This window comes from Clarias gariepinus, chromosome 9, assembly GCF_024256425.1.
Source record: "Clarias gariepinus isolate MV-2021 ecotype Netherlands chromosome 9, CGAR_prim_01v2, whole genome shotgun sequence".
Taxonomy (NCBI): Eukaryota; Metazoa; Chordata; class Actinopteri; order Siluriformes; family Clariidae; genus Clarias; species Clarias gariepinus.
Window position 1 is genome coordinate 14,783,575 of NC_071108.1, and position 26,505 is coordinate 14,810,079.

The 26,505-nt window shown below is 36.4% G+C and overlaps 1 protein-coding gene across 1 annotated transcript; it reads left to right on the forward strand.

The window, feature by feature from the left end:
* The first annotated feature begins 2,112 nt into the window (after positions 1 to 2,112).
* stk38a (serine/threonine kinase 38a) lies at positions 2,113 to 26,262 on the forward strand. Its single transcript, XM_053503990.1, has 14 exons — positions 2,113 to 2,172; positions 7,574 to 7,710; positions 9,722 to 9,773; positions 9,940 to 10,062; positions 11,280 to 11,363; positions 11,605 to 11,728; positions 13,852 to 14,006; positions 14,106 to 14,208; positions 19,678 to 19,739; positions 19,928 to 20,045; positions 20,134 to 20,257; positions 21,006 to 21,101; positions 22,284 to 22,378; positions 22,495 to 26,262. Exons 2-14 carry the CDS (start codon positions 7,580 to 7,582, stop codon positions 22,629 to 22,631), a joined length of 1,404 nt encoding a protein of 467 aa, XP_053359965.1. The 5' UTR covers positions 2,113 to 2,172; positions 7,574 to 7,579; the 3' UTR covers positions 22,632 to 26,262.
* The last annotated feature ends 243 nt before the right edge of the window (positions 26,263 to 26,505 follow it).

The following is a 26,505-nucleotide window of genomic DNA, read 5'->3' on the forward strand; positions in this document are numbered from 1 at the left end:
ATGATATTATATGATGTATGATATTTATTCATTTTTATATATTATATATACCGTGCAATGAGCAGAATGTATCACTACCGCTTTACACATTCTAAAGAGGAAGACAAGATTCTGGGCAGCATTTTTTCTAAAGATAACCGAATAGATAAGTTCTATAGGCGAAACTGAAAGAAATGAAAGCAATTCATGACAGACATTGTCAGTAATAAAGGGATGATTGATATTACTAAAGTTATTATAATTAGTATTACAGTTTTTTTTTTATTTAGCTATTTATTGTATTTTATTTAGCTGTTTTTTTTAATGCCCTTTCTATTTCGAAATGACCTTTCTATTTCAAAACCTCTGTTTCCTCTGTTAGGCCTCTCTGTTACTTTTATAATGTCTTTTTCATGATGTCTGAAATGACTAATGCTAACAATAAAAAAAACAATATTTTATGTATTATTTTATGTGTTTATTCGGCAAATTTAACTAAATAAAACATTTAACTTTAAAACCTGTTATATTCACCTTAAATATATTAGTTAGCAGATATATAACACATTCATTTACTCAGTCTATACCGCTTTATCCTGTAAACAGGGTTGCAGAGAGCACTTATGGGACGAGACTTATGGGACGAGGCGGGGTACACACTGGACAATGTGCAAATTCATCTCAGGGCACACACACACACACACACACACTTGAATTAGATAGATAGATAGATAGATAGATAGATAGATCACAAAGAATAAAACTCTGCTGCCATCTGGTGGATGAATTAAGTCAGTGTATTTACGATTAATTTTAACATTTCAATTCAATTTTATTTATATAGGGCTTTTAACAATAGTCATTGTCTTAAAGCAGCTTCACAAAAATGAAAGAAATAAAAAAATTCAGTGTATGTGTGAGAAAAATGTGTCTAGATAATAATGTGATGAATGAATGAATGATGAATGAAATGTCTCTGATGAGTAAGCCAAGGGTGACGGCGACAGTGGCAAGGAAAAACTCCCTGAGATGGTAATAGGAAGAAACCTTAGGAGGAATCGGACTCAACAGGGAACCCATCCTCATTTGGGTAATAACAGATAGAAATTATATAATATCATGTGTGTTATGCAGCTGAAAGTTCAATATTACAGAAGTTATTTAAATTAACATGAAGTCCAGTTCAGCACAGGGACGAGTAAGTGGGTGCAAAGGGCAGATGGGGTCTGGATCACTGGAAGCACAGGAGCAGTATGTGTAGATCCAACCATCATAAAGCAGAATCCAGCTGGAGCTGGTTCTTTCTTTGGATGCCTTAGAAACCTCGCAGGGTTGGCCTTTGTCTACTGAAGCTGGCACAATCTCCAGATGCCTCGGGATGGGTAGAAAAATAAAGAACAGATGGAGAGAATTAGCGTAGTTGCCATTCAGGATAGATGTACTGGATAGATGTACTGGAGTATGAGGTTATGGGACAAGTTACGCGTATGCCAGATTAAAGACATGAGTCTACTTTTAAACTGGGAAACTGTGTCTGAGCCCGAACACTGTCTGGAAGGCTATTCCAAAGCTTTGGAGCTAAATATGAAAGATGTAAGTACTATATGACAGAAGTAAAGAAAAGACTAAATTATGCATCAGGGGTATTTCGCTAACACTAACCAATTACAGTGCATTGTATAATTGATCATCTAGAATATATTTTGGGTATGAAAGAATCCAAATAATATATTATATAGTAAATAGTGTGTTGTAGATTTGCTTGTGACACGAGATAAATTCTACTTTCCTTAAATAGCCCTTTGCCTAAATATAAATTTATAATTATTAATATACTGGGTATAGTAATACCCAGTCTGATTTAGATTCTAGATCTGAATCTAATGATTGTCCATCTTATTAAGAAAATACATTATTCATACTTATCTAAACATGCACACAACACATTAATCAATCGAACGTCGCTTTGATTAAGTTTTGGATAATCAATCAGGTATCTTAGGTAATACAGTACATTTATTCCTAACCTCCTTCCAATAATTTACACCTCTGCCGACTTTTATTCGTGCTTACTGTCATGGCGCGTGAGTCATACTCTTATTTTGGAGTGTCGCTCCTGAGGCACATTCGGAAAAAGGAAATAATGAGCCGTGTCTACAAGTAGACTGCAATCAGTCTGAGGTCGCGTAGAAGGTAAGTCATTAAAAGTTGGAGGTATAACAGTTGAGCAGTAGATGATCGAGTAAATGGGGAGATTTGACTCGGGGTGGTTGTAAAAGACGGCGGTGTGGGGGAGCTGTAGTTAGTAGTAGTGTAGATGGGGAAAGTGCAGGTTTTACGTTAACTTACTTAACTCACACGCGCAGCGTTAGCGTTAGCGCGAGCTTTACAGCTGGACGATGATGTCATGCTCTTCTTAGAGAGCGACAGTTTTTTTTTATGTTTCTCAGGCAGTAAAGCGCTCTTGTCTGTAAAATATGTGTAAGTTTCTCGAGGAAGTCGCGTTTAAACTTCAGCACAATAACCGGTATTTTTGTTGAAACCTAGCCAGCGGGCTAGTCTGAAGTTAGCGGTGCTGCTAGCTGGCTGTCGAGTTGCCAAACACTGGAGTTGAAGGCTTTTTTCGGTTTCAGGAAATATCCACGAGGCTGTATCCTAAATACCTTTGCGCTAGAGGCACAGTGCACTAGGTAGTGTGTTATTCTGTGGCACTACCTCAGCCAGGTCAGGGCGCGTGTCTAGGCAGTGGAGGTGTGTTTGGGAAGGGCAGATAGAGAGCGCTGATAAGACGAGTGACAATAAGGGAGCAGAGAGACTGTACTGTACTGGCGACAGCACTATCTGTGTTTGTGTTCTGCTAACAAAATAAGGACGCCATACTAAAGCGTATAATGTATATACAAGACTTATTAATAATTGTAAATGAAGTATATTTAAATGTCTAAAGTGAAAATAGATTTTAGGTCACTGATACTAAACAATATCCAGAAATGATAGTTTAGGAATTCTATTGTGTGTGTTTATATACAGTATGTTAAGGAAAATACTTTTTGTATAATTTTTTTTTATACATTTGTGTGTATGTAGGTACAGTGTTGTGAGAAGGTATATGTGTTGAAATAATGTGTATATATACTTGTTTTTGCATATGTGTTAAACTTAAGTAGCTACATCCAAACGGAGAATCAAACAAATTTTAATTTTGCAAAAGGACAACCAGACTAACTACAAAATTTAGTTTTTAAATGGGGATTTCATTTATTAAGGGAAAAAAAGGCATAGCAGGGTAGGAGGGTTCCATAGAAGAGTTCCATGGCAAAGCCACTGCTGAACAAAAAGAACACAAACATTCTGATTATTCCCAAAGCTTTTGGGAAAATATCCTGTAGACTGATCAGACGTAAGTTGAACATTTTGGAAGGTGTGCGTCCCATTACATCTGGCATAAAACCGACACAGAATTTTATAAAAAGAACATCATGACAGTCTAACATGGTAGTGGTAGTAGTGCGATGGCTTGGGGCTGCTTTGCCATTAATGATGGAACTGTGAAATTCATGATGGAGAATGTCTGGCCACCAGTTTGTGACCCCAAGTTCAAGCACACTTGGATTATGCAGTATGATCTAAAACACACAAGCAAACCTCTGAATGACTTAAAAAAAATTAAAATTAAAAATTAAGGTTTTGGAGTGGCCTTATCAGAGATTCTGTGGCATGACTTTAAACAGGTTTTGTTCGTGCTTGAAATCCCTTCCAATGCTGCTGAATTAAAACAGTCCTGCAAAGAATAGTAGACCAAAAGTCGTCCACAGCAAGTTGGACTCATTGCTAGTTATCACAAAGGCTTGATTGCAGTTGTTACTTCCAGTGGTGACGCAACCAGTTATTAGGTTTGGTGGCAATTACTTTTTCACATAGAGCCAGGCAGGTTTGGACAGCTTTTTTCCTTTAATAAATGAAATCATCATTAAAAAAAAAACACTGCATTTTGTGTTGATTTGGGTTATCCTTGTGTAATGTTAAAGTTTGTTTAATGATCTGTTTCATTTAAGTATTGCATAAATATATATATATAAATAAATGAAAAGGGCAAGTATTTTTTTTTACTGTGAATGGGATTATGTGATGTGACCTGATGTTCGTGTTAGTATTAATGGGTCACGGCCATCTACGTCAACACTGAGCGAGGAATTTATGGATATTTATGAATCTTACAAGCCCTTACGAAGAAGCACAAAACACCCAAATGAGGCAAGGTTCGCTTTTGAGTCTGGTTCCTCTAAATGTTATTTTTTTATTTACATTCTGAATTTCTGTCTGTGAACCTGCTTTGTCCAAAGTCAGTGTTATATTCAAATAAAAATATAAGTCTTCAAACCAATCCACTTTAAATTTTTTCCACTTTAACATTTTATTAATTCTATTAGATTGGTGACTACATTTCAAATTAGAAAGGTAGAAATATTTTCCCACCTGGGTTTTCACCATGCACAGCTTTCAACAACCTCGACATTGCGCTAGTTTAGGATCAAATTCAGGAATCATGGGAAAGCTCCCTTACTTCTGATTATTTCCCTATACCACAGCAATTCTTTAATTTCTACGTAATATTACTTTTTATATTTCTATCTTAATATAACTGATCCTATTGTAGACTGATCAGACATAACATTAAAACCAACTAGGATTTGAGTTCCTCTCGTGCCAACAAGGCTGCTTTGGCCCTCGGGTTTAGCCCTGCAAGATCTTTTGGGGGTGGTGTTACAGGTGCTGTGGTGTCTAGCACCAGGCTGTTGGCAGTAGATCCTTTGGATGATGTGAGGTGGGGTCTTAGTGGATGGGTTTATTTGTCCGGTTTATTCCATGGGTGCTCGATCAGATTGGGATCCAGGGAATTAGGAGATCATAGTTGGTGATCAGTGTTGTTTAGTTTACCTGGCAATGGTGTTAGTGTTATGATTGGTCAATGTATATCGAACAACAGTTTACAAATAACCTTGTGGAAAATCTGTGAAACCATTTTCTTGTTATAACTTGTATTATAGCGGCCTCAAACAGTTGTTCCCCTAGAAGTTTCCTTTTTCTTGCTCTTACTCTTTTTCTTTGTTTAAGCATAAAAATTGCAGCTTGGCTTGTCACTAAGAAACCACAAAGAATTGGATACTCTGTCCATAAATGTTAAATAAGCCTCACCTAGCTGCAAGCTTCACCATCTCACAGTACTGTCATGCTTTGGTGTACAGTAAAGTGCTGGATAATGCTTTGTTGTATTTTTGTTTTGTTTGCTTGTTTTAAAGTTTGTTGGTTTTGGGCATAGATTATCTGTAGCATGTACTATCTTAGTTAATAAAAACTGTCATGATCACAAAACAATAGAGCTGTGATTTGAACTACAGCCGTTACTGCTGTCAAAGTGTCTGCAGTTATAGAAGATTCTTCAACAAATTTTGACTTACAGAACAGATTAAAAATCTATCAGCTGCACAATAAACAAGGTGCATTATAGAAGAAAATAATGTATTTGTTCTTTGCTGGTCTTTGGCAGTATTTTGTGAAAGTGTCAAAGCTTTATTAGGTATATTTCATTGATCAAACCTATTTCATTATTATATCTAAGATTAATGATTAAACTGGTGCATGAGTCTGGCGATCTCATAATCAGGAATTACCATGGTGTTAACTGTCTGTTTATGATTTGTGGACTTGGAATGAGCTCACATAATAGTAATCGTGTCTGGTAAGTTCTAATATATTGCAATACTGATTTGATATCCCTTTGGCCATCTTATCTAAAGATCAACGTGTTAGTTCCTTTTTTTTTTGTTTCCTCTCATTTGTTTTACATTTTGTTGTTCTCATAGTATTTCCAGTAGACCCTTGACTGTGTGTGCTTACCTGAACAAGACTTAGGGTGTCCCAAGTCCCAAATACCTACCTTCATCCTAGATTAATTACCCTTGTTATGTGGATCAGTTACCAGGCTGGTCAATGATTTATGTGAAGTTCTGCAAAAACACATGTTGCTGCACTGAGACATTGCAGTTACTTTAGTCCTCCAGCGGTTTAATATGTGGTCCTTGTTTGCTGGTGATTAACGCAATCACAGACTCACTTTTGTGTATTTAGATTAAGCTGAACAACATTCGACCTTGGAGATAAGGGGAATCACTGATTCAATTATGAATCTGGATGTTTTTGTGTGTTGATTCACATGTTGTCACATTGACTGCAAAATCTAATTTTTCAATGATTTATTATATTTACAACAGAGATGCACTAGTCGAACAGCCAGAAAATGGAATTGGTTGTTTTCAGCTTATCTGCCATGACAGTTCACGTTCGACATAATCAATAATAAGCTTCTGAGTGGTACAACAGTACTGCATTTTTATGGTGTTACATTGTTGAAATTCACACATGTTGAAAAGCTTCCAATCAGCCCATTTCTTCAAACAAGCTCAAATCTACTCAGTATACACTCTTACACCAGTCTCAAAACATTGCAAGCTCTAATTAGTCTTGAACCGCGTGTTAGAAAGTGGACATGCCCACATTTGAAGCTGTGCATGTGCTCACAATTGCTCAACACTCGCTTAGAGCGCGGGAAGCATTTGAGGCGGTACAATTTCAGTTTCTTTATAAACCTACAGGAAGTACACTCTAAACTATTCACTTATTGGCATTCCATGCGGTAGAAGTGAATTATTTGCTGTATGTTTAAAGGTAACAATTGTTGCGTATCACTGAGATATGTGCTGCTCAATACAAATTTAACTTTTTGTTTCATTGCAAGTTATGGGCTAAACTCATGTATTAGGTTAGTTTGTTTTAAATGCTTTACTTAGTTTTAAGTAAGAAAACGAATGCTATAAAGAACGGCCTATATTAGATTACTCATGTTTAATACAGTTGCTGTTGAATAAAGCTAAGGTATAAAACTTTAGATTTGGTCTTAAAATTAAACAAAATTGTAAAAAATTTGATATCAAATTGGGATATATATATATAATTACTTACAGAATTGCAATTTTAATTGATTCGCCACCGGTGTATCATGATATCAAATCGTTTATTGAATGGTGATTCCCAATCCTACTTGATCACTTGGCTAAGTAGATATTGGAGGCGACCCAGATGACACAGTATGTTATTTCAGCTTCCAGCAAACAGTAAGCTTTTTTTTAAGGAGACTTATAGCTGCAGAATAGTGGATTTTTCCTATTATGAAAGTTTGCGATCATTTATAGTTTTTATACACAAGCTGCCCACCGCACCCCCCCCAACAGACATTACAATATAAACATAATTTTCTTTAATTCTTAATCAGACAAAAACTGCTTCTGAATCATGTTCTTTAAAATTCTAAATGGAAACAAAATTATTATTTTGCTAATTGTGTTGTCTTGAAGCTTTCCTAAGCTTTCAATAATCTTTTTCTTATAAAGTTTCGAATTTAAATGAATAATTGTTTTTGCACTTGTTTCATACTGTGCTTTTGAATCCGTGATCTTTGTTTCAGTTTTTAAACCTACTAACTCCTCTCCTCCGTTGCCCATGCTCTTACACAACATGTCTGTCTTAAAACTTTCAGGTAAACATGGCAATGACAGGTCAGACGTCCTGTTCCTCCATGAGCAACCACACCAAGGAGCGGGTCACGATGGCCAAAGTGACCCTGGAGAACTTCTACAGCAACCTGATCTCCCAGCATGAGGAGAGAGAGATGAGGTGAGAAGTTCCTGTATGGTCACAAGCAGGCGTACAGGATGGACGGGGCTCAAATAGCATTAAACCAGTCTGGCAGGTTTGAGCAATTACAGAAACGTCTTGAGCATTGCAACAATGCAGTGCAATTTCTTTAGAAGTTTTGCTACCTTGAGGGTGTGTAATGCATGTGTAAGAGGAAAGCGTTCCCTGTTCCAGCCCCCCATGCAAAAGAACTCGGGGGTGGGGAAGAGAACTGACGTATGGGGAAATATCACTTACACTTAGAGATATTTTGCATAATATTCATATAAATGACAAGGAAGGCTAATATACATCGATGGAAAACATGTATGATTTACTGTGTGTGTTCTATTCATGTCCTTTTATATGCAAACATAGAGAAATTGTAACTGCTTAAGGGCTGTGACAAGCTACTGTGCAGAACAAATCGCCATGGCAACCACAGAATCGGTGCCATGTCACCTAACGGGAAAAGTTTATGCTCAACAGTCGTCATTCCACTACACAACAGCCTTCAAAAAGACATCTCAGCAATGGAAGAGTCACAGAACCTGTTCCACAGCAGGACTGCGTTTTAAATTTATGAAAGTGGGATCTGGGCGTAAATCTGCATTTATTGCTATAGCACATTGAAAAGATGGCAAGTGTTGGCCTTAGGAATGGACAATAACTCTAGGCAGCAGTGAGCTAAAATACGAATAGAATAATTTAACAAATCAAAACACGTACATTTAACTGGTAATTTACAATTTAGCATTAAATAAGATTTAAACACCCAAGATCTTAATAATAATATACCTGTTTTCAACTTATAAACAGTTAAATAAAATGGTGCTCGTAGTGTGTGTGTTTTTGTTAGTTTTTTTCCCCCCAAACTAAACAGTTTCTCTTTATCACACCAATACAAGCACATCATGGTCACTGATTTGCAGTTTTACTATCTTTCCAATGGATGTTGCATGTTTATCTTTAATGAGTGTTTCCATTAAAAGGAAAAGTTGAATAAATTTAGAAATTGTCTGCCATCCAGCATCAGTAATAACCCCTGGTTCAAAGTCTCTCAGATTTTTGTTTCCTCTTGCAATCTTGATGCCGAAGAGCCGAGGTGCCCGAGCTGCAATTGTATATTTATGACTCTTGTTGCACTGATACCAGAGGCAAACGAAATCTCTACGTTTCACCTTTGTCACCCTAAGCAACACTCCGACCAAACAACAATAAAACTCTCCCTGTGGGAACGTCATTTCACAAACGGATACAGGAAATATGTGTTTGCTTTTGTTGGCGGTTACTTTCACTTTCATGCCAGCCTTATCTTAACGAACTTTGGTAAGCCAGTGGAAAATAGGCATGCAGGACTGTGATGTCTCGAGTTCAGTTAAAACATTTTTAGCTCCTTATTAAGAAGTTGTTCATAACTTGACTTTTGCTGTGCTGTTTGTGTCTTGTTGGTTGGAACATAATATTTATTTTTCTACTGTATTTATCCGTCTTCACATACGCACGCACTGCTTGGCTAAAAAAAAAGTCGCACATTCTTAGATTTAGTTTAATTACCTTTAGGTTTGATTGGAGCACACAGTGGTGACCTGTTCATGTAAGAATGATTTCTCATTCAACTCCATTGATGTGATAACCTGGTCATTCAGTAGTCAGGTCGTCAGCTGACTTAATTTTATTGCCACATAAAGTTGCTGAGACTAGACATGACCAACTGAAACAACCCCATATCATAACACTGCCTCTAATGACCAATATGCATATGATGGTTGCATTGCTTCATGTACTTCTGTTCTTACCCTGGCATGGCCAGTGCTCTATGATAGGGTCAGTCTGAACTCATCTGACCACGTGACCTTTCATTGTTCCAAAGTTCAATCTTTTTTTTTTTTTTATTTGACTAACTTAACGATAGATGTGATGATGCAGGTGTCCCTTTAAGAGACCATAAGCATCAGTAAAGGGTAATGCCAATAATTGAATTCTCAGTTTTATTTAATTTGTATTATAGGCAGCAGAAGTTGGAGAAGGTGATGGATCAAGAGGGACTAGCTGATGAAGAGGTGTGGAGGCAATATTACTAAAACTTTGAGTTTTTCATCTGTCACATTTGATTGATTTAAATACAGTTTAAATGCTACAAGTTTTATTTTGAGTCCAACAAAGCTCACATTATTGTAAGTGTTTAATAGCTCAGCAGATATAATACTTTGCCCTCCACTTTTGCAGAAGCGCATTCGGCGTTCTCAGCATGCAAGGAAGGAGACTGAGTTTCTGCGGCTCAAACGAACCCGTCTCGGATTGGATGATTTTGAGTCACTTAAGGTGATTGGTCGTGGTGCTTTCGGAGAGGTATGAATAGGTTTATTTAATTTTATTAATTTTTTAAAAATTATATACAGTTAAATCTTGGATTGCGAGCATAATTTGTTCAGAAAGTGTGCTTGTATATCAAAGCACTTGTAAATCAAAACAAATTTCCCTATAAGAAATAAGGGAAACTCAAATGATCCTTTTCACAACCCAAAAATATTTATAGAAAACTAATTAATACAAAATATAAAGTAAAAATAAAACAAAAAACCTGAACTTTATCATTGAAAAGATTTCCACCGGAGAAATGTTTTCGTTTTCTCTCTAATAACACTTTCTTTTGCTTTAGGCATGTGCACACACGTGGTCACAATGTTATAGTTAGAAGTGGAAAGTAACAAATTACATTTACTTTCGTTATTGTAATTGACTATAATTTTTGTGTACTTTTACTTTTTAAAATTTGTAATTTTACTTTAGCTTAAGAATGTTTTGTTAGAAGTATTGTACAACACTACATTTTAAATAATATTCACTACTGAGTAAAAAATAAATTAATAAAAAAATATAATGCAACGGGGAAGGAAAAAAATAGATGATTGCTGGGCATGGAGAACAAATGTGCTAAATTCACAAGAACGATGGAGATGGACAAAACAGATACCAGTGATGCAGACCAAGCTGAAAGCAATTCTTATGAAGCAAACCCCTAGTCATATTTAAGTAAATTTTGAATGAGCTACTTATGACTTTTACTTTACTTTTACACTAAATAATGGTAACTTTACTTTTACTTCTAAGATTTTCACTGAAGTAACAGTACTTTTACTTGAGTACAAAATTTTATTACGCTTTCCACCTCTAGTTATAGTAAACAGTACACGCACACTCTGATGTTGCCTATATAAGTGACACACTGAGACTGAGCATGGGAGACACTTATCCATAATCCCGTAGCGTGCGAGAGAAGAAACATTGGCTTAATTGTAATCATGTGATGCTCGGCAGACAAAACTCATGCATACTATTTGTATATCAAGACTATGCTTGTTTATTAAATTAAAATTTATTTAACAATTTAGCTCGTCTTGCAAAATATGGTTTGTGTGTGTGTGTGTGTGTGTATGTGTGTATATATATATATATATATATATATATATATATATACTTTTTTTTTTTGTATGTTTTATATTTACATTACTTTTCATGTAAACCGCTTTCATGAGATCTGGCTTACCACCTTCTCTCATGTTTAGGTGCGTCTGGTTCAAAAGAAAGACACGGGCCATGTCTATGCCATGAAGATCTTGCGCAAAGCTGATATGCTTGAGAAGGAACAGGTACAGCTTTCTTACACAGAATTTAGATCATCACCATTATTCTGATTCCCTTTTGGTTTAATATAATATTGACTGAAGGTGAAACTGTTGTGTAATAGTATATATATGAAACCCAGAACAAAAAAATATGCTAAAGTTATCTGTATGAGTCATGGAGTAAAGCTCTAAGGCAGCGTGGATGTTTAGTCAATGGCGTAACGTGGCATGCGGCAGTTTCTCAGCTTCTCATCCCATGTGCTAGGTTGGTCATATACGTGCTGAAAGGGACATTCTGGTGGAGGCAGACAGTCTGTGGGTTGTGAAAATGTTCTACAGCTTTCAGGACAAGATGAACCTCTACCTCATTATGGAGTTTCTACCTGGAGGTAGGTCCTGTTTGTTAATGCTCATGTCAGGTTTAAAAAAAATGTAATATAATGAAAACGTCATATAGATTAAGTTGCAAAAAGATTGGTTATGTAGTCTAGGGCTGTAGCTATCCATTGTTTTTAGTAATTAAGTATTCTCTCAAAAATTCAATCGAGTAATCGGATAAAATGTATTTTTGCTTAATTAAACAGCAATGTAAAATATATAATTGAAACAAAGATTATTTATTGGTTTTATTTTTAGAAAAATCTACTTTAATTTTTTTTAAATGAATATAGCATTTTATCAAAAATAAACCTTGTCATTATTCACAGAACAAGGAATAGCTTAAAGTTGACAGATGAATTAAGTGCATTACACTTGTATGTCACATTCTTACTTTAAAGCCTTTTCTCAGATGCAAAAACTAAACAAACGGTATTTCAAATAACTTTAAGTATAACAAAAAAAAACTAAGGCACACATTAAAATAGATAATTATACAAAAACTAAGTTTTTTTGCAACTTAACTTTCAGAACTAAAAATTTCAAAATCTACAGCTTAGGTGTAACATAAGCCTTTACTGACAATTTCTGTCATTTACTCTTGCTGGTTTCGTCATCTCTTGGCTCGCTGATATTTTTACCGCTACCTTCCATTTTTCAGCCCACAACAGAACACTTCTTTAAATCAATACACAGCTAACTGTTTGCGTCTCCTTCCGCATTGTGGGTAATGTAAGCGCTTTTCCTTCGTCAGTGTTTACTGTCGGCTTGCATCCGGAAGCCCGCTGTGTCACGCCAAACAAATAATTGCGAATCAAATGAATTAAAAGAAGCTTCGAGGCAGAAGATTTTGCCTCGATAATTTTTTGTAATCGAATTACTCTAATTTCAGCCCTAATGTAGTCACTACTGCAAAACATTCAGTGAATCGTACTGGACCGTACTTGCGGCTGCCGCATGAAACTGTGCTTGCTCCACATAGATGATAGTAAGGATGTAAAATAACAACTAACTGTTGCTGCTGTTATTGGTACCTAATTGGCTCATGTCATATGTGATGTTTATTTCATAGTCTTCAAAAAATCCAGTATTGTCCTAGAATTTCATGTCCATGTACTTTTGACTGCTACTATATAAATTGTGCATTGTATTGCAGAAAAATGGAAGGTGTTCTGATATGTCATTGTCGCACTGTCACTTTGTTGTTGCTCGTTTGCACAACTTAAGAAATGTTCTAATTCTTAAAACATAATATTTATCCACAACATGTTGTACTCCGAGGCCCAAGACAAGCCGAATGTGTCAGCAGATTTTATGTTATTCCGTGACAGATAGGTGGCTCAGGAAGCCATTATGTCACCAACAGGGTGTTTTACCTTGCTAATCAAGCAGAGGAAGGAAAAAATTACCCTCACTGCCTTTTGCTGCTTAATAGAGTCAAATAAATTAACACACCAATCTGTATTCTTTTGATTAAGGTTTCTAGCTACTCTACTACTTGGCAACAGTATGTGCATACCAGCCAGTCATACTGTACATTCATCAGTATTAACAATCGCACTACAGATTTAGTTCCCTTTTGCTGCTGTAATAACCTCAATTCTGGGAAATACTGTTGATTGAGCGCAAATTCCGATGGTTTGTTTCAGCCACAAAAGCATTAGTGAGGTCAGGCACTGATGTTCAGTCAGGAGACCAGAGGAAAAGTCAGCATTCCTGTTCATCCCAAAGGTCTTGAGTTGAGATCAGGTCTCTGCGCAGGACAATCAAATGCTTTTGCCTGCATTCTTGGCAAACCCTGTGTTCATGGAGTTTGATTTGTGGATGGTGTCATGCCGAACATGTTCACACCCCTGCAAGGGGAAAATTATTTGCTGAAGCATTAAAAGATGTTGCAAGTGATTTTATCCCTCCAAATTTGTGGCTCTTATGGAAGACCCATATATTGGTGTATTGGTCAGGTGTCTACAAACTTTTGATAACTTGGTGTTTAATTCTGTCATAAATCTAATTAAAGAACTGATTCCTTTTTCTTTTTTTTTCTTCTTTTTTTTTTTAACAAGGATAATTTTTTTCATGACGTAATCAAATCGAGTTTGCAGCACTTTCGTCAAACCCATCTGTGTGTCTGCAGGAGACATGATGACCCTGTTGATGAAGAAGGACACGCTGACTGAGGAGGCTACACAGTTTTACATCGCTGAGACGGTGCTCGCCATCGACTCCATCCACCAGCTGGGTTTCATACACAGAGATATTAAACCTGACAACCTGCTACTGGATTCGAAGGTTACCTTTAAGTCCATTTCGGAAAATTTAGATAAATTGACGAGTGATTTGCAGACGAGTCATTATGCTGCTTGTTTTGTGTTCGTGTGTGTTCTTTAGGGTCATGTCAAGCTGTCTGATTTTGGCTTGTGTACGGGGCTTAAGAAGGCTCACAGGACAGAATTCTACAGGAACCTCAACCACAGTCTTCCCAGTGATTTCAGTAAGTCTAAACGGCTTTTACTTTAATGCCACTAATTATGGTATTACTTTCTACAGTTATCTCTGATGCTTTTGAGTCATCAGTCTAATCCCTTCACTGTTTGTCCCCGTAACCGGGTTTTGATTACAACATGAGTGCTCTTTCAACTCCTTCTCTGAGATCAGTTTCCTTCAGCAGTGTCTGTTTGCACCGAATATGATGCTGTAAAGCCTTTAGAACAAGGCAGAATTCAAAGACAAGATGCACTGTTGATTATGCAGTATTGCACTGAACTTGATATCGTTTATTAAAAATATAATTTAAGTGAATAGAGATGAAGCGATCCTGGTACTGCGATCCTGGTACTGAAATCTTGAGTATCAGGTAATATTACTAGATCTACAACAATATCTGAGATTTTTCTTTCGTTTAAAAACTCATTTAAAAAACATGGCTTAAAAAAAATTAACTTTCATATGCACAAATTAAAATCACTTGCCTGGACCAAAAAAAAAGGTGCCCTTTCAGAAGCTGCATGTAGCATTTGAAATTACTGTAACTGCGTTATAAACACATTAAAACCTGGAACAAGAGTACTGAACAGTCAACTTCGTGGAAGGCATGTGGTCAAAAAAAAAAAAAATCATGAATTAAGATCACTTAAACACTTTTGGTGACACTGCATGATTTAAAAATGAACCGTAAAAAACCACAGTCATGTTTAATAGTGAAATAGTGTGTGCACATACACACACAGTGTGATGAGAACTTACAGGATTGAGATTTAACAGCTGTGTCTCCATAAAAAGACCACTTGTTAGTGAGGCTAAACAGAAAAAAAAAATTCCACTTTGTTAGAAAAGTGGAAATTGTGGCAGAAAGTTTGGAAAATTAGTAAAAAAGTTATATGCTCTTTTGAGTCCTGTTCCAGAATAATGGGTGCATTAGGGTAAAAAGAGAGACGTGTAAAATGATGTAGCCATCATGAGTAGTGGCCACTGTACAAGCCTCTGGAGGAAGTGTTGTGATGGAATTGCTTCACTTGGTCAGGCTCGGCACTCATATGTGGCAATAAAATGAAGTCAGTCGATGACTTGAATTTACTGAATGACCAGCTTATGAGATCTTTTTTTTTTTTTCTCGATTTTCTCCCTAGTTTAGTCGTGTCCAATTCCTCCCCGTCACTAAGGGGCTCCCACATTAAGGCTATTACTACCACTCAGTCTAAAGACCCCAAAGATGCCAGGCGACTGCATCTTTTCGAACTGCTTGCTCATACACCGTTGGGGGCGGCGTTACACACTCGGAGGACAGCGCTATCCGCTTCTTCCGCTTGCGTGAGCTCACAGAAATATTCCACAACACAAATGGTAAAAGAGTGGTTCTGGGAGCATGAGGAATCATTTTCTGACATGAACAGGTCGCCACATTGTGCGCTGCGATCAAAGCTAAAGGGGATTAAATAAAATCTTAAACTGTGTGACCTTTTTTTTGGCCAGGTAGTATATAATGCAACATAATAACATATCAATTTAATTACAATCTATTTGAACAAATTACAAAAATAAAAAGTAAGTAAAACCCTGTCTTTTGCATTTGTTACCGTATCATATCTAATGAATAATTTTACTTGAATATCCAGCGATGATTCATAGTATAAGTGCCATCTTTAATGCCACACCTCAATATGTATGCTTACTGTGACGGTTTATGTTTGGAAGTCCCTTTTTTTTGCACATGGCAGCATAATTCTTACTTAATATATGTGCTTGAAACTTAAGAGTTGAACTGAATACTTATTGCATAGTAATCATCGCCTGCATAACTTTCATATTATTTCTAATGGTACTTTTATTGAAAGTAGTGCTGCTTTCATTTAACTTAAAAACATTTTCATTTCATGCTCATAGATGCTGTTTTTCTCTCTGCTGTAGTCACCTTGTGTTTTTGAAAGACCTCCCTTTGCTTCCGGTTGTGGTTACTTTCACATCCTGCTGATTTTTATCTCGATGAACTCTGACCTGGGAATTCACAAGCATTGTTGTTGTAAGGCAGAAAAAGTGCAGAGAAGAAAAAGAAAAGAAAAAATGTGGCTGGGACTGTGTTGTCTTTGGTTGGTGAAAAATAAAAACAAGTTAGAAGCTGCGTATTAGTTAACTTTGTAGTTTTGTTGTTTTCACGGTTGCTTGGTTTGTTATGTGAATCTTCGCTTCCTTGTGTCTTGATACAACACATCACTAATGAGCATGGTCTGTATGTGTTCTGGGTTAAAATTTTTATTTAAATACAGTAATTGAGACTGAATTTGAGGATTTTTGTAATCTATTTAACTTTGGTGCAGTATATAGCGAAACAAAAGCTATACATAAAAAAATTAAACATGCCTAGGTTTTACCGTCCTGTCTGAAACGTGGCTTTTTATATTTTTTCGATTTTGATTGCTAGTTCTGCTTCCAGAATCACATAGCTCTCTGCTTTCAGCCCTAAATGTGTATTTCTATTCTGCGTCCTTTGCCACAGAATATGCACAAACCTTTGCATTTTCATTTTACACTACCTGCTTTAAACTGAGATTGTAGTAGCCACGTGCTTGTTATTAGTGCTTGTGTTATTGTACACATATCTGGTCTAGACGGTACTATCTAATGTTACAAACATAGCATTGGAACTTGGCCAGAAGTTAAAGTACTTCCTTTCAACACACAGTAATGGTGTGGCCCAGGGGTAGCTCAGTGGTTAAGGCATTGGACTACAGTTCGGAAGATCCCAGGTTCAAACCCCACAACCACCAAGTTGCCACTGTTGGGCCCCTGAGCAAGGCCCTTAACCCTCAACTGCTCAGATGTATAATGAGATAAAAATGTAAGTCGCTCTGGGCAAGAGCCCTCTGGGCAAGAGCGTCTGCCAAATGCCCAAATGTAAATGTAATGTCCTGCTTGTTGCAGAACATTTGTGTGCACGCTGGTATATATTTCTATTTAAATATTAAGGTTTTTGTTACGGCATAGACTGCATTTGATCATTTATGTTGTTGGCATGATGCCATTCGGTCCACTGCTTCTGTTCTGTACTCCTAGAGTTTTGTGGAAAATTGTTCTCTCTCTCATCTTCAAAGTTTTCTTGTTAACAGCGTTGGCATCTGTGATGTCTCCTTCTCTCACACCCCTGCCAGTATGTAATAAAATGACTATTTGGTTGGCCATGTGGCAGCAGTTGCTATGATATCCTTGTTGACAGGAGGATAATTCCTAAACGCAATGCTTTTCCTAACACAGTGTTAAGTTCCCACTGCAGATGTGCTGCTCTAAAGCTGTGTAAAGTGCCTGGATAAGTATTGCTGCCTCCAGGGCCTTGTTGTGCTTAGGAAGTTGGCATGAGTCTGACTAAGTTTGAGATTTTAGCTTTAGGAAGTAGAGATTTATCTGTATAAATAAAATAAAAGGTTTTGTCTGTACATTGGTCTGAACTCGTCCTTTAATGATATATTTGTTTCATACTTTGGAGGTCCTGAAACCAGTCACAGAAATTTTTCTGTCCGTCTCTTTCTTTATATCTGTATGTCTGTCCTGCAGACTTTGTCACAGCATTACACAAAACTAGCTTGACATAATTTAATAAACTCGGCCAGTCTTTTAATACTGAAACCACTCGCTACCTCCGCTTCCTCTTGCGTGGGCTCTCGGACACTAATGACTGGTAATTGCCGCAATGGTTGACATGACGGTGTGGTTATGTCATTCTTCCATCATGAGAACGCTGTCAGTCTGTTCGCTAATCTAACCATACACTGGCTTCCTGTAACATTTAGGATAGATTTTACGGTACTTTTACTTGTTTATAAATCACTTAATGGCCTAGGACCCAAATACATTACAGATATGCTCAATGAATATAAACCTAACAGACCGCTCAGATCGTTAGGATCGAGTCAGTTAGAAATACTAAGGGTTCACACAAAACAATCGCTTTTAGCTATTATGCTGCCCGCAGTGGGAACCAGCTTCCAGAAGAGATCAGATGTGCTAAAACATTAGTCACATTTAAATTTAGACTTAAAACTACTCTGTTTAGCTGTGCATTTATTGAGTGAGCACTGTGCTACATCCGAATTGACTGCAGTATTTTATGTTTAACTAATATTTTAAACTGTTTTATTTTTATTTTAAATTAATTAATTTTAATTAGTTTTCTATTTTTATTTTAAATAAAATTTTAATTAGTTAACAACTCAACGACTATGATTTTGAATTTCTTAATAAATCTCACGTCATGCTTTTTAACCGTCTACAGTTACATGTAATGTTGCGTGTTTGTGTGACAAGTTAGTTCCTGTCATCATGCATGTTGTTGATATAAACAGTCACAACACTAAACACATAAACACTTCCTTCATCACTTTGCCTCTCCTTTTTTTTTTTTTTTTTTTGCTTTTAAAGTTAGTAAAACCAAAAAAAAAAAAAACACACTTCAGTTTTTAAAGTTGTTGGGAAAATCTAAAGTTCTCTGTCCTTGACGACATGTTTCCTATGTCAAAAAAACCTACCAACCGTTACAAAATGATGACGCCTGAGACTTCACACTTATAAGCTTTACCACATCAATTGTAATTAATGTTCTAAATTACAATATTTTTGAAAGTCTTTTCATATTGCCCTTTGTCATGCTTCCTCCAATAAAGTGTTAGTAAATGAGCTGTTTTTATAGAATCTTAGCCTCCTGATACATATGCTATTATCACAATACTAGGTTCCGATTTGATTTCTTTAGCGATTTTTGTTAGTACCATGATTTTATAACTCTAAACAAACTTGGCAAATACTTAGCGCCTACCACACAGGATGGTGTGCTGTGTGAACACTTTAAAGTGCACCACCTGCAGGATTATGGAGGAACAGCAACATTTCACTTACTAAATTCAAACATGCACAAGTAAAAAAATAAATAATAATAATTGATTCAGTTGATTCAATAGATCGAGTCAGTGTGACTTTTTTTAAACTTGTGTAACTAAATGACCCCCCCAATCACCATCCAATAGCGTATTAGACCCAGTGCATGGTCATAAAGCTGTTATTTGAATTACAGTCGGAGGTGAGTACAAGATGATGGTGAGGATGAACAACAATAAAACATATAGATCATCTGTAAGGTTCTTTGCAGTGTTATCGTCCTGTCGTGAGATCTAATAGAGTATCTGTGAGAAGCAAAATGCAGGGAGCAACTTCACTATTAAACAGGGAGAGAGAGAGAGAAAGTATGAGCATGAGCTGTGTTTGCTTCATTAGAAGCTCTTTCTTTATGTGCTAAACTGTTAAAGAAGTACAGCTTGTAATTTCCTGTTTTTTTTGCACTGTGATGAAATCTCTTCATAACACAACGATGCAATATTTCCTTGCGTGAAATGAAGGCTGGTTTGTTTTTTTCTAATTTTTCTTATTATTATTGTTATGCTTCTCCTAGAATTAACTTTTTTTTTTTTTTCCTTTGCAGCGTTCCAAAACATGAACTCAAAAAGAAAAGCAGAGACATGGAAAAGAAACCGGAGACAACTGGTGAGTAAACAGACCAGCATGGTAAAGTAGTGCTAAGAAGCATGAGAGTGGTTATTTAAGAGCTTTCTCTGTTAAATGGACTTGAAGTAGATTAATGTGCTTGGGGAGTCTGTAGACACACTTGCAATACTTTTTGCAAGATCCTGAGGTTTAAGAGTAATTGTTAATAAGGGTTTGTGTGACTTCAGGCTTTCTCCACTGTCGGAACACCTGACTACATCGCTCCCGAAGTATTTCAGCAGAACGGTTACAATAAACTCTGTGACTGGTGGAGCCTGGGGGTCATCATGTACGAGATGCTTATCGGTGAGACAGAACTCCTTGTGTTAGTGTTTTGATTGCGAATCGCTAAGGTTGTCTCACATGCTAACAGCAGAAGGGCGTGTATTTGCAGGTTATCCACCCTTCTGCTCAGAGACTCCTCAGGAGACGTACAGGAAAGTAATGAATTGGAGGGAAACACTGACTTTTCCACCAGAAGTTCCCATTTCTGAGAAGGCAAAGGATCTTATTCTCAGGTACTGTTTGCTCCTCTTGTGTTCATCCCATCCACCCTAATCCTTGTGCGTGTCATACATGTTTGTCTTGCTCTTTAACTGGAAATGGATAGTGTTTTAAATCATATATATGTAACTATATACTGTACTTTGAAAATGATGATATCTTTATTATTATTAGTATTTTTCCCTAGTTATTCTGATGATTTTGCAGTACATCTTTTACACCTTACAGTTTGTAAATATTGCCTTTATTTCTCTATATAATCTTGAGATACTAATGCGTTGATTATCAAGGAAGAAAACATACTTAAAGGGGTTCCTGGAAGACCATGGTTTCAGACGTGTAGCAGGCAGTCTGATCATGGCTCAGGCATACAGAGAAAACTTTCTACCTAGTATCCAAGCACTATGTAAACAATGAGATGTGAGTAGCAGGGGATTATATAGAGAAATTAAGGAAGTTTTTACACTTATAACTGTATTCTGTTAGAATACTGCTAGAGTACATTCTGTCAGCATAATCAAAAGTTTTAGAGAACAGTAGAGCTGGTCTGTAGAAATGGACTGGAGAAGGGTTTTTACTTGTATAAGGTCTTATTTTAGGAAAATCAGATTTTCGAACTTGTTTAAACCCTGGCCAAAACAAATATGGAAAAAGAACAAAAAGCACACCCAAACAAACAGGAGACATGTTTAACGGTGCATTTCGCATAAGGGGTCCAGTTTACCTTTTACTGTACCTTATATCATGCTATTCATCTCATAGGTTCTGCTGTGAGGGCGAGAGCAGGATTGGTGCTGCTGGAGTTGAAGAAATTAAATCCAATCCTTTCTTTGAAGGAGTGGACTATGACCATATCAGGTAGAACCTTTAAATACACAGTGCAATAGGCTTGCGTGCTATAATTTATTTGATTTTTTTCGCCAGTTTCCATTTGCAATTTTTTATGGTAAACAACATAATTGTTTAAGTGTTTTCACGATTACAGATTTAAGAGAGTACGAATATGACTGATATTTAAAGATTGATTCAGACTATACAAATACACAATAAATAGATAAAAATCATAAATTATGAGTGATACCATTGTCTTGCTATTAAAAAAAACTAATTTTTAGAAGTAGGTTTTGTGCAGGCTGTAGTTTTAGTATGCTAGTTAGGCCCAACCTTCTTTCTATGGCACTGGGATCATGTGACCTGAGACCTCCATATAATTTTCTTCAGAACATCCAACATGACGGACACAGACCCAACTCGAAAAAGCACATACAAGGTTTTTATGGAATCTGCCATGAGCGTCAGCCTTGTCTGTGTTTAGTTACTTCAATGTTTATATAACATATTCTATTTTTCTCTTTTTATTACATTTGTAAGAATGTATGTTAAAATCGAGTTATATAGAACCATGTATGATCTGTGTCAATCTTTAATTTAAATCAGGCCAGATGGTGTTAGACTGTTTCAAATGAGGTGTTTACATGATGCATTTTTAATCCAATTTGGATATTATTAAATGATTAGTGGACGATTAGGTTCAATGATTTGTACATTTCAGTGCAAAAGCCATACATGGAAATCAACATCTTTTTCTTCCTTTAAATCTTGATGTGATGACTACATCAAAAAATAAATAAATAATAAATGTTTTATTTGTGAGGACTGTTGTAAGGACTGTCAGAGACACTAAGACTTGAGTGGAGTATTTTGTGCTGAACACAGATGGGCGGATTGATTCACGCAATAAAACTATGGTTATAGTAAACATGAGTACGCTTGAACAATCAGGAGATAACCAGAATTAACTACTGTATATTTGGAGTAAATATTTCTAGATGTGATGGTAATGTAATATTGTTACAATTTAACTGCTATAACGCATAAGCCCAGATAAGATATCCAGATAAGATCCTGGGTGTGATGAAAAGGATTCTGCTCATAAGCAGTTAACAATAAAAATACAATAAAGTTCTCAAGTATACAGTCATTCTAAGGCATTACTTAAAAAATAAAAAGGGCTAAACAGAAATGTGATCATTTTGACAGGGAGAGACCTGCTGCCATTCCAATCGAAATCAAAAGCATCGACGACACCTCAAACTTCGACGAGTTTCCAGATTCAGACATTCTCCAACCAACATGTAGGTTCAGATAATGTCTGTTCGTGAAGGTTTACATTTCTCTACCACCTCCATTTTAACTAACTTTTTTCTCTCTCTCTCTCTCTTTCTTTCTGTCTCTACCTACCTTTCCTTAGCATCCATTGTGACCAACCACAGTGTTGACGATTTAAAGAACAAAGACTGGGTCTTCATTAACTACACGTACAAGCGCTTTGAGGGCCTGACCGCCAGGGGAGCCATTCCTTCCTATATGAAATCAGGGAAGAGATAAACACAGAACCCTCACTGAGCTTGTGTTTTTCCTTTAAGGAGTCCTTTTCCTTTGCTTGTCATCACTGCGGACCGGTCGACATCTCCAAACGTGTCTGTTACCTGTTGTGGGCCACGCCGTGATGCGTTCATGGTAGTGGACTCGTCCTCTTCCAGCACTTGTCTTGCGTATTGTTTTGTTTGTTTTTTTTACTCAAATTTTTTAAGTAGAAGCTGCTAAAGCTGTCTTTCTGGTCAATGATTTTGGCTAAGAATGTAAAATTTGGGGCTCACCGTTTAAAACTCTTGCTTTTTTTTTGTTTGTTTGTTTTTTGTTTAGTTGGTTGGTTGGTTGGTTTTCCCCCCATAATAGAGCAATGTCTTTTTTTTTTTTTTCTCTGACTTGATTAAAAACATTTTTTTAGATAAACTAGAAGGTGGCTAGTCCACTCACACCCAGGGATCACTTTTTAGTTACTATAATTTACCATCAAAAAGTTTTCTGTTCAGTTTTAACCTTATGGTCATCTGCTGTAGTAATCGTAAATATGTATATTTTCAGTAAACAAAAACAAGAAATGGACTCTCTCTGCAAAGTTTTTTAAAGTCCAAGAATTTGGATGCTTTAGATTTTTCATTCTTTTTTTATTTTCATATATATATAAAATGTTTCTCAGTGCTTGCCATTATCATCTTATCGACGATGGCAAAATGTAAGGGGCTTCTCTTTCTGTTTATGCAAACAGTTTTCAGTGCTTGAAAACCTAACCGAATGTTTGTGAACCTGTCTACTACAGGGACAAACATTGCCTTAAATTTGGAGACTAATGATACGATGGTTCCAGTAATCGCTTGTTACACCAGCAAAACGTCACTCATCTAGACCTGCACACTGAAGCAAATGTTTTTTTTTTCCTCTGTTTACCTTTTTAACAGTATACCAGCCAGAGATAATGACCAAGTGACATTTATCATAATGACCAGCTTATTTATAGTAATTCTTTGTCGGTTTTATCTTGGAAAATTTTTACATTTGTGATGTGCTGCGCTAAATTTGAATTTGTTTTTTGTAAAAGGGCTAGTTACCTTGTTCAATTTGGAAACAAAGCATTTGCTGGATGACCGTGTGCTGAATCTGCTTGTTTGATTATATACTCAGCAGTCTTCCATTTCGATACGGGCTTAAAAAAAAAAAAGCATGCTAAGAGCAAAGCAATATTTTACCAAAGACTTGTTACTTTTAGCAACTTATGCACCCTTGTTATGCCTTCGAGAAGCTTGATTTGTACTCGAAATTTGAGGGTTTTTTGTTTGCTTATTTTTTTTGAGAAAAGTGTGTATAGTAGTATTAGTAGTTATCATGGTGAAAGAAATTGACTAGTAATATTATTTATCCTGGGACAGTAGTTGTCTATTGTCATCATTCCAGTAAGACTAGGAGTAGTTGCACTATTGTACAGATAACCCGCGTATCGTGAAATAAGGAACGTTCAAAGGACCCGTATAGGTCTTGCTTGGTCGGATTTCCACATCCTCTTATCAAGATGCTGAGCTTTTTGCATCAATGTCCTGATGCTGTAGGTAAAACGTATCAGATATACGTTTAGCTTTGCTTCTGCTAAATTTGAAGACCAAATCCTATTGGAGCTTGTTGTGCTTTCTCATCAGAGTGTCTAGCTCGTCTGCTGAATTGTGTCTAAGGATTTTGTTCTGTCTGACCAAAACAGGACACAATAAGTCAGTTTCTTATTTTGGTCGTAGTAGTCAGTTAAGTCAATAAATACCTGCGCGTCCTCATAAATATGAAAATGCCGTTGATGTATGATGAAAATGACACACACAAAAGCACGATTGTAGGATTCCCCCCCCCCCCCCCCAAAAAAAACGCTGTAGTTTTTATATACAAGGGAGCAATGCATTATGCAAATTAGAGCATTAATTTGTTGATCTTGTAGCCGTTCTGCTCGTATGCTTCAGCACAAGTGCTGCTCGTTGAACGTTGGATGATATCTGATTGGCACGGAGTATGTCTTGCGTTACTTTTTAACTCTGTTGTTCTTCTATTTATCCGTTTCAGCACTGCACAGTTTATCACTTCTGAATGAAGCGTTCATTTTCATTAAGAGTTCAGCAATACACTTGATTAAATCCTGTTCAATACATGCTTGATTAAATTATATATACACCTATTTAAGTGCTGGATCTGTAAAAATAAATAAATAAATAAATAAGAATGCTGAAGTGGCTCATTCTCAAAGTGCAAATTGGTCTGCAGTGCGTCGTTTTGGGAAGACGGGGCCTCATTTATCAAAGCGGCTATGAACATGCTTATTCATGAATCTTTCTTTGACAGTCCATGTGGCTCGGGCAAACGTTTATAACCTACAGGACAAGAGCTACATGGTTTGAGTGTATTTGCATATAAGGAGACGCACTAATGTAAAGCTTAAATTATGGACTTCCAAGTTGTATAACCAACAAGAAGCTGAAATTGTGTATGCATTCTGGTTATACACACAAATGTTTGGACAAAGGAACTTCCCCAAACCAATTTGTTGAAGTAATGTACAAATAAATCTAGTTATTAGAAATAGAAGAAAATTTTGACTCAGTGATGTATCGTGATTCTTTTCTGTAGCAATTCATACAACACAATACAAATCGAATTGGCACCTAGGTGTAGTAATATCGTATTACAGTACATGGGTCATAAGCTATATATTTATGACCAATAAAAAAGTTTGGTTGGTATGTGCTTGTACATGTGCCTTTGGTAGCTGATGTGCTACAGGGGCTGAGCTGCATGATTTGTCATGCGCAGTTTTGTAGGTGGCGCTCTTTTGTCACCATTTCCTTATTCTCATGTCTGTTTTGATCTTTACGGAGCGTTGTAGTTGCCCCTAAATTTGAATCACCTTCACCAGCATAAACGTGTAAATGCAAAGATAATCAGCATTGCTGAAGTTTTTTTTTTTTTTTACTTTTTCTTTCTGGATTTTTTTTGTTTGGTTGGTTGGTTTTTTTAAATCATTTACAGAATTTTTGTATGAGACTGATAAATGAGGCCCAATGTTTAGAGCTTGAATTGCACTGTTGAAAAAAAAAAAAATCATGATCACTGAAGTCTTGAATTTTTGAAAACTTTCATCATGGGTGAAGAAATGTACATTTGATTGCTTTCATGGTTTGTACATGACACATGCGTAGAAGGCTGTGGAATATTCTGGAAACACACTGGTCGATTATATTTACCTTTTCTCACAATCATTACAGAAGAGTAGTTTTTTTTTTTTAATTGATTTCAAAATATTTCTATACTTACTAGAACCTTCTGAAATAAAAATGTGTGCGTGCATGTGTGTGTAAAGGGTTTGTATCGTAAAGAATTTACAGCTTATTTATTCAAACCCTGACTTTTCGACACGAACGAGACTGAGCTTGCTGTTATTTTATAAAGTATGAAACTGCTCCTGGGTTCTATAATGTTGCGTTCTACTGTGAGACGAAGTCGTCGGGCCTCACTCTGCCTTAACATTAAGTTTGTAGATTGTAGCTTCACTTCGTAGAGCACCTTGTACTGGTTTGTTATTGAGAGAGTTTGTTGTGAGCACACAATTTTAATGTTCTAATTCAATAAAGCACCAGTTTATTTACCCAGTGGTGGTGTGAAATTTTTCTTTTTTGTTTTCTTCAGCTTGTTTGCTGTATTTGCATACTTAAGCAGGTAATATTGCATGCTGGTGTTAACGTGCTGCCTTGTGTGCATTATTTATCGATTTCCGAGACTGTGTAGTACAGCGTCTCAGATTATGCATATAAGCCACACAGTGTTTGGCAATTGACTTGAATTTGATTGCACATACTTTACGTTTTAATAAAATGAGAATATATATTAA

Excerpts from the sequence above, each read along its gene's own strand:
- stk38a (XM_053503990.1), top strand. The coding sequence starts at position 7,580 with ATGGCAATGACAGGTCAGACGTCCTGTTCCTCCATGAGCAACCACACC. Across the intron at positions 9,774-9,939 it reads AGGGACTAGCTGATGAAGAG|AAGCGCATTCGGCGTTCTCA; the intron begins GTGTGGAGGCAA and ends CCACTTTTGCAG. Across the intron at positions 10,063-11,279 it reads GTCGTGGTGCTTTCGGAGAG|GTGCGTCTGGTTCAAAAGAA; the intron begins GTATGAATAGGT and ends TCTCATGTTTAG.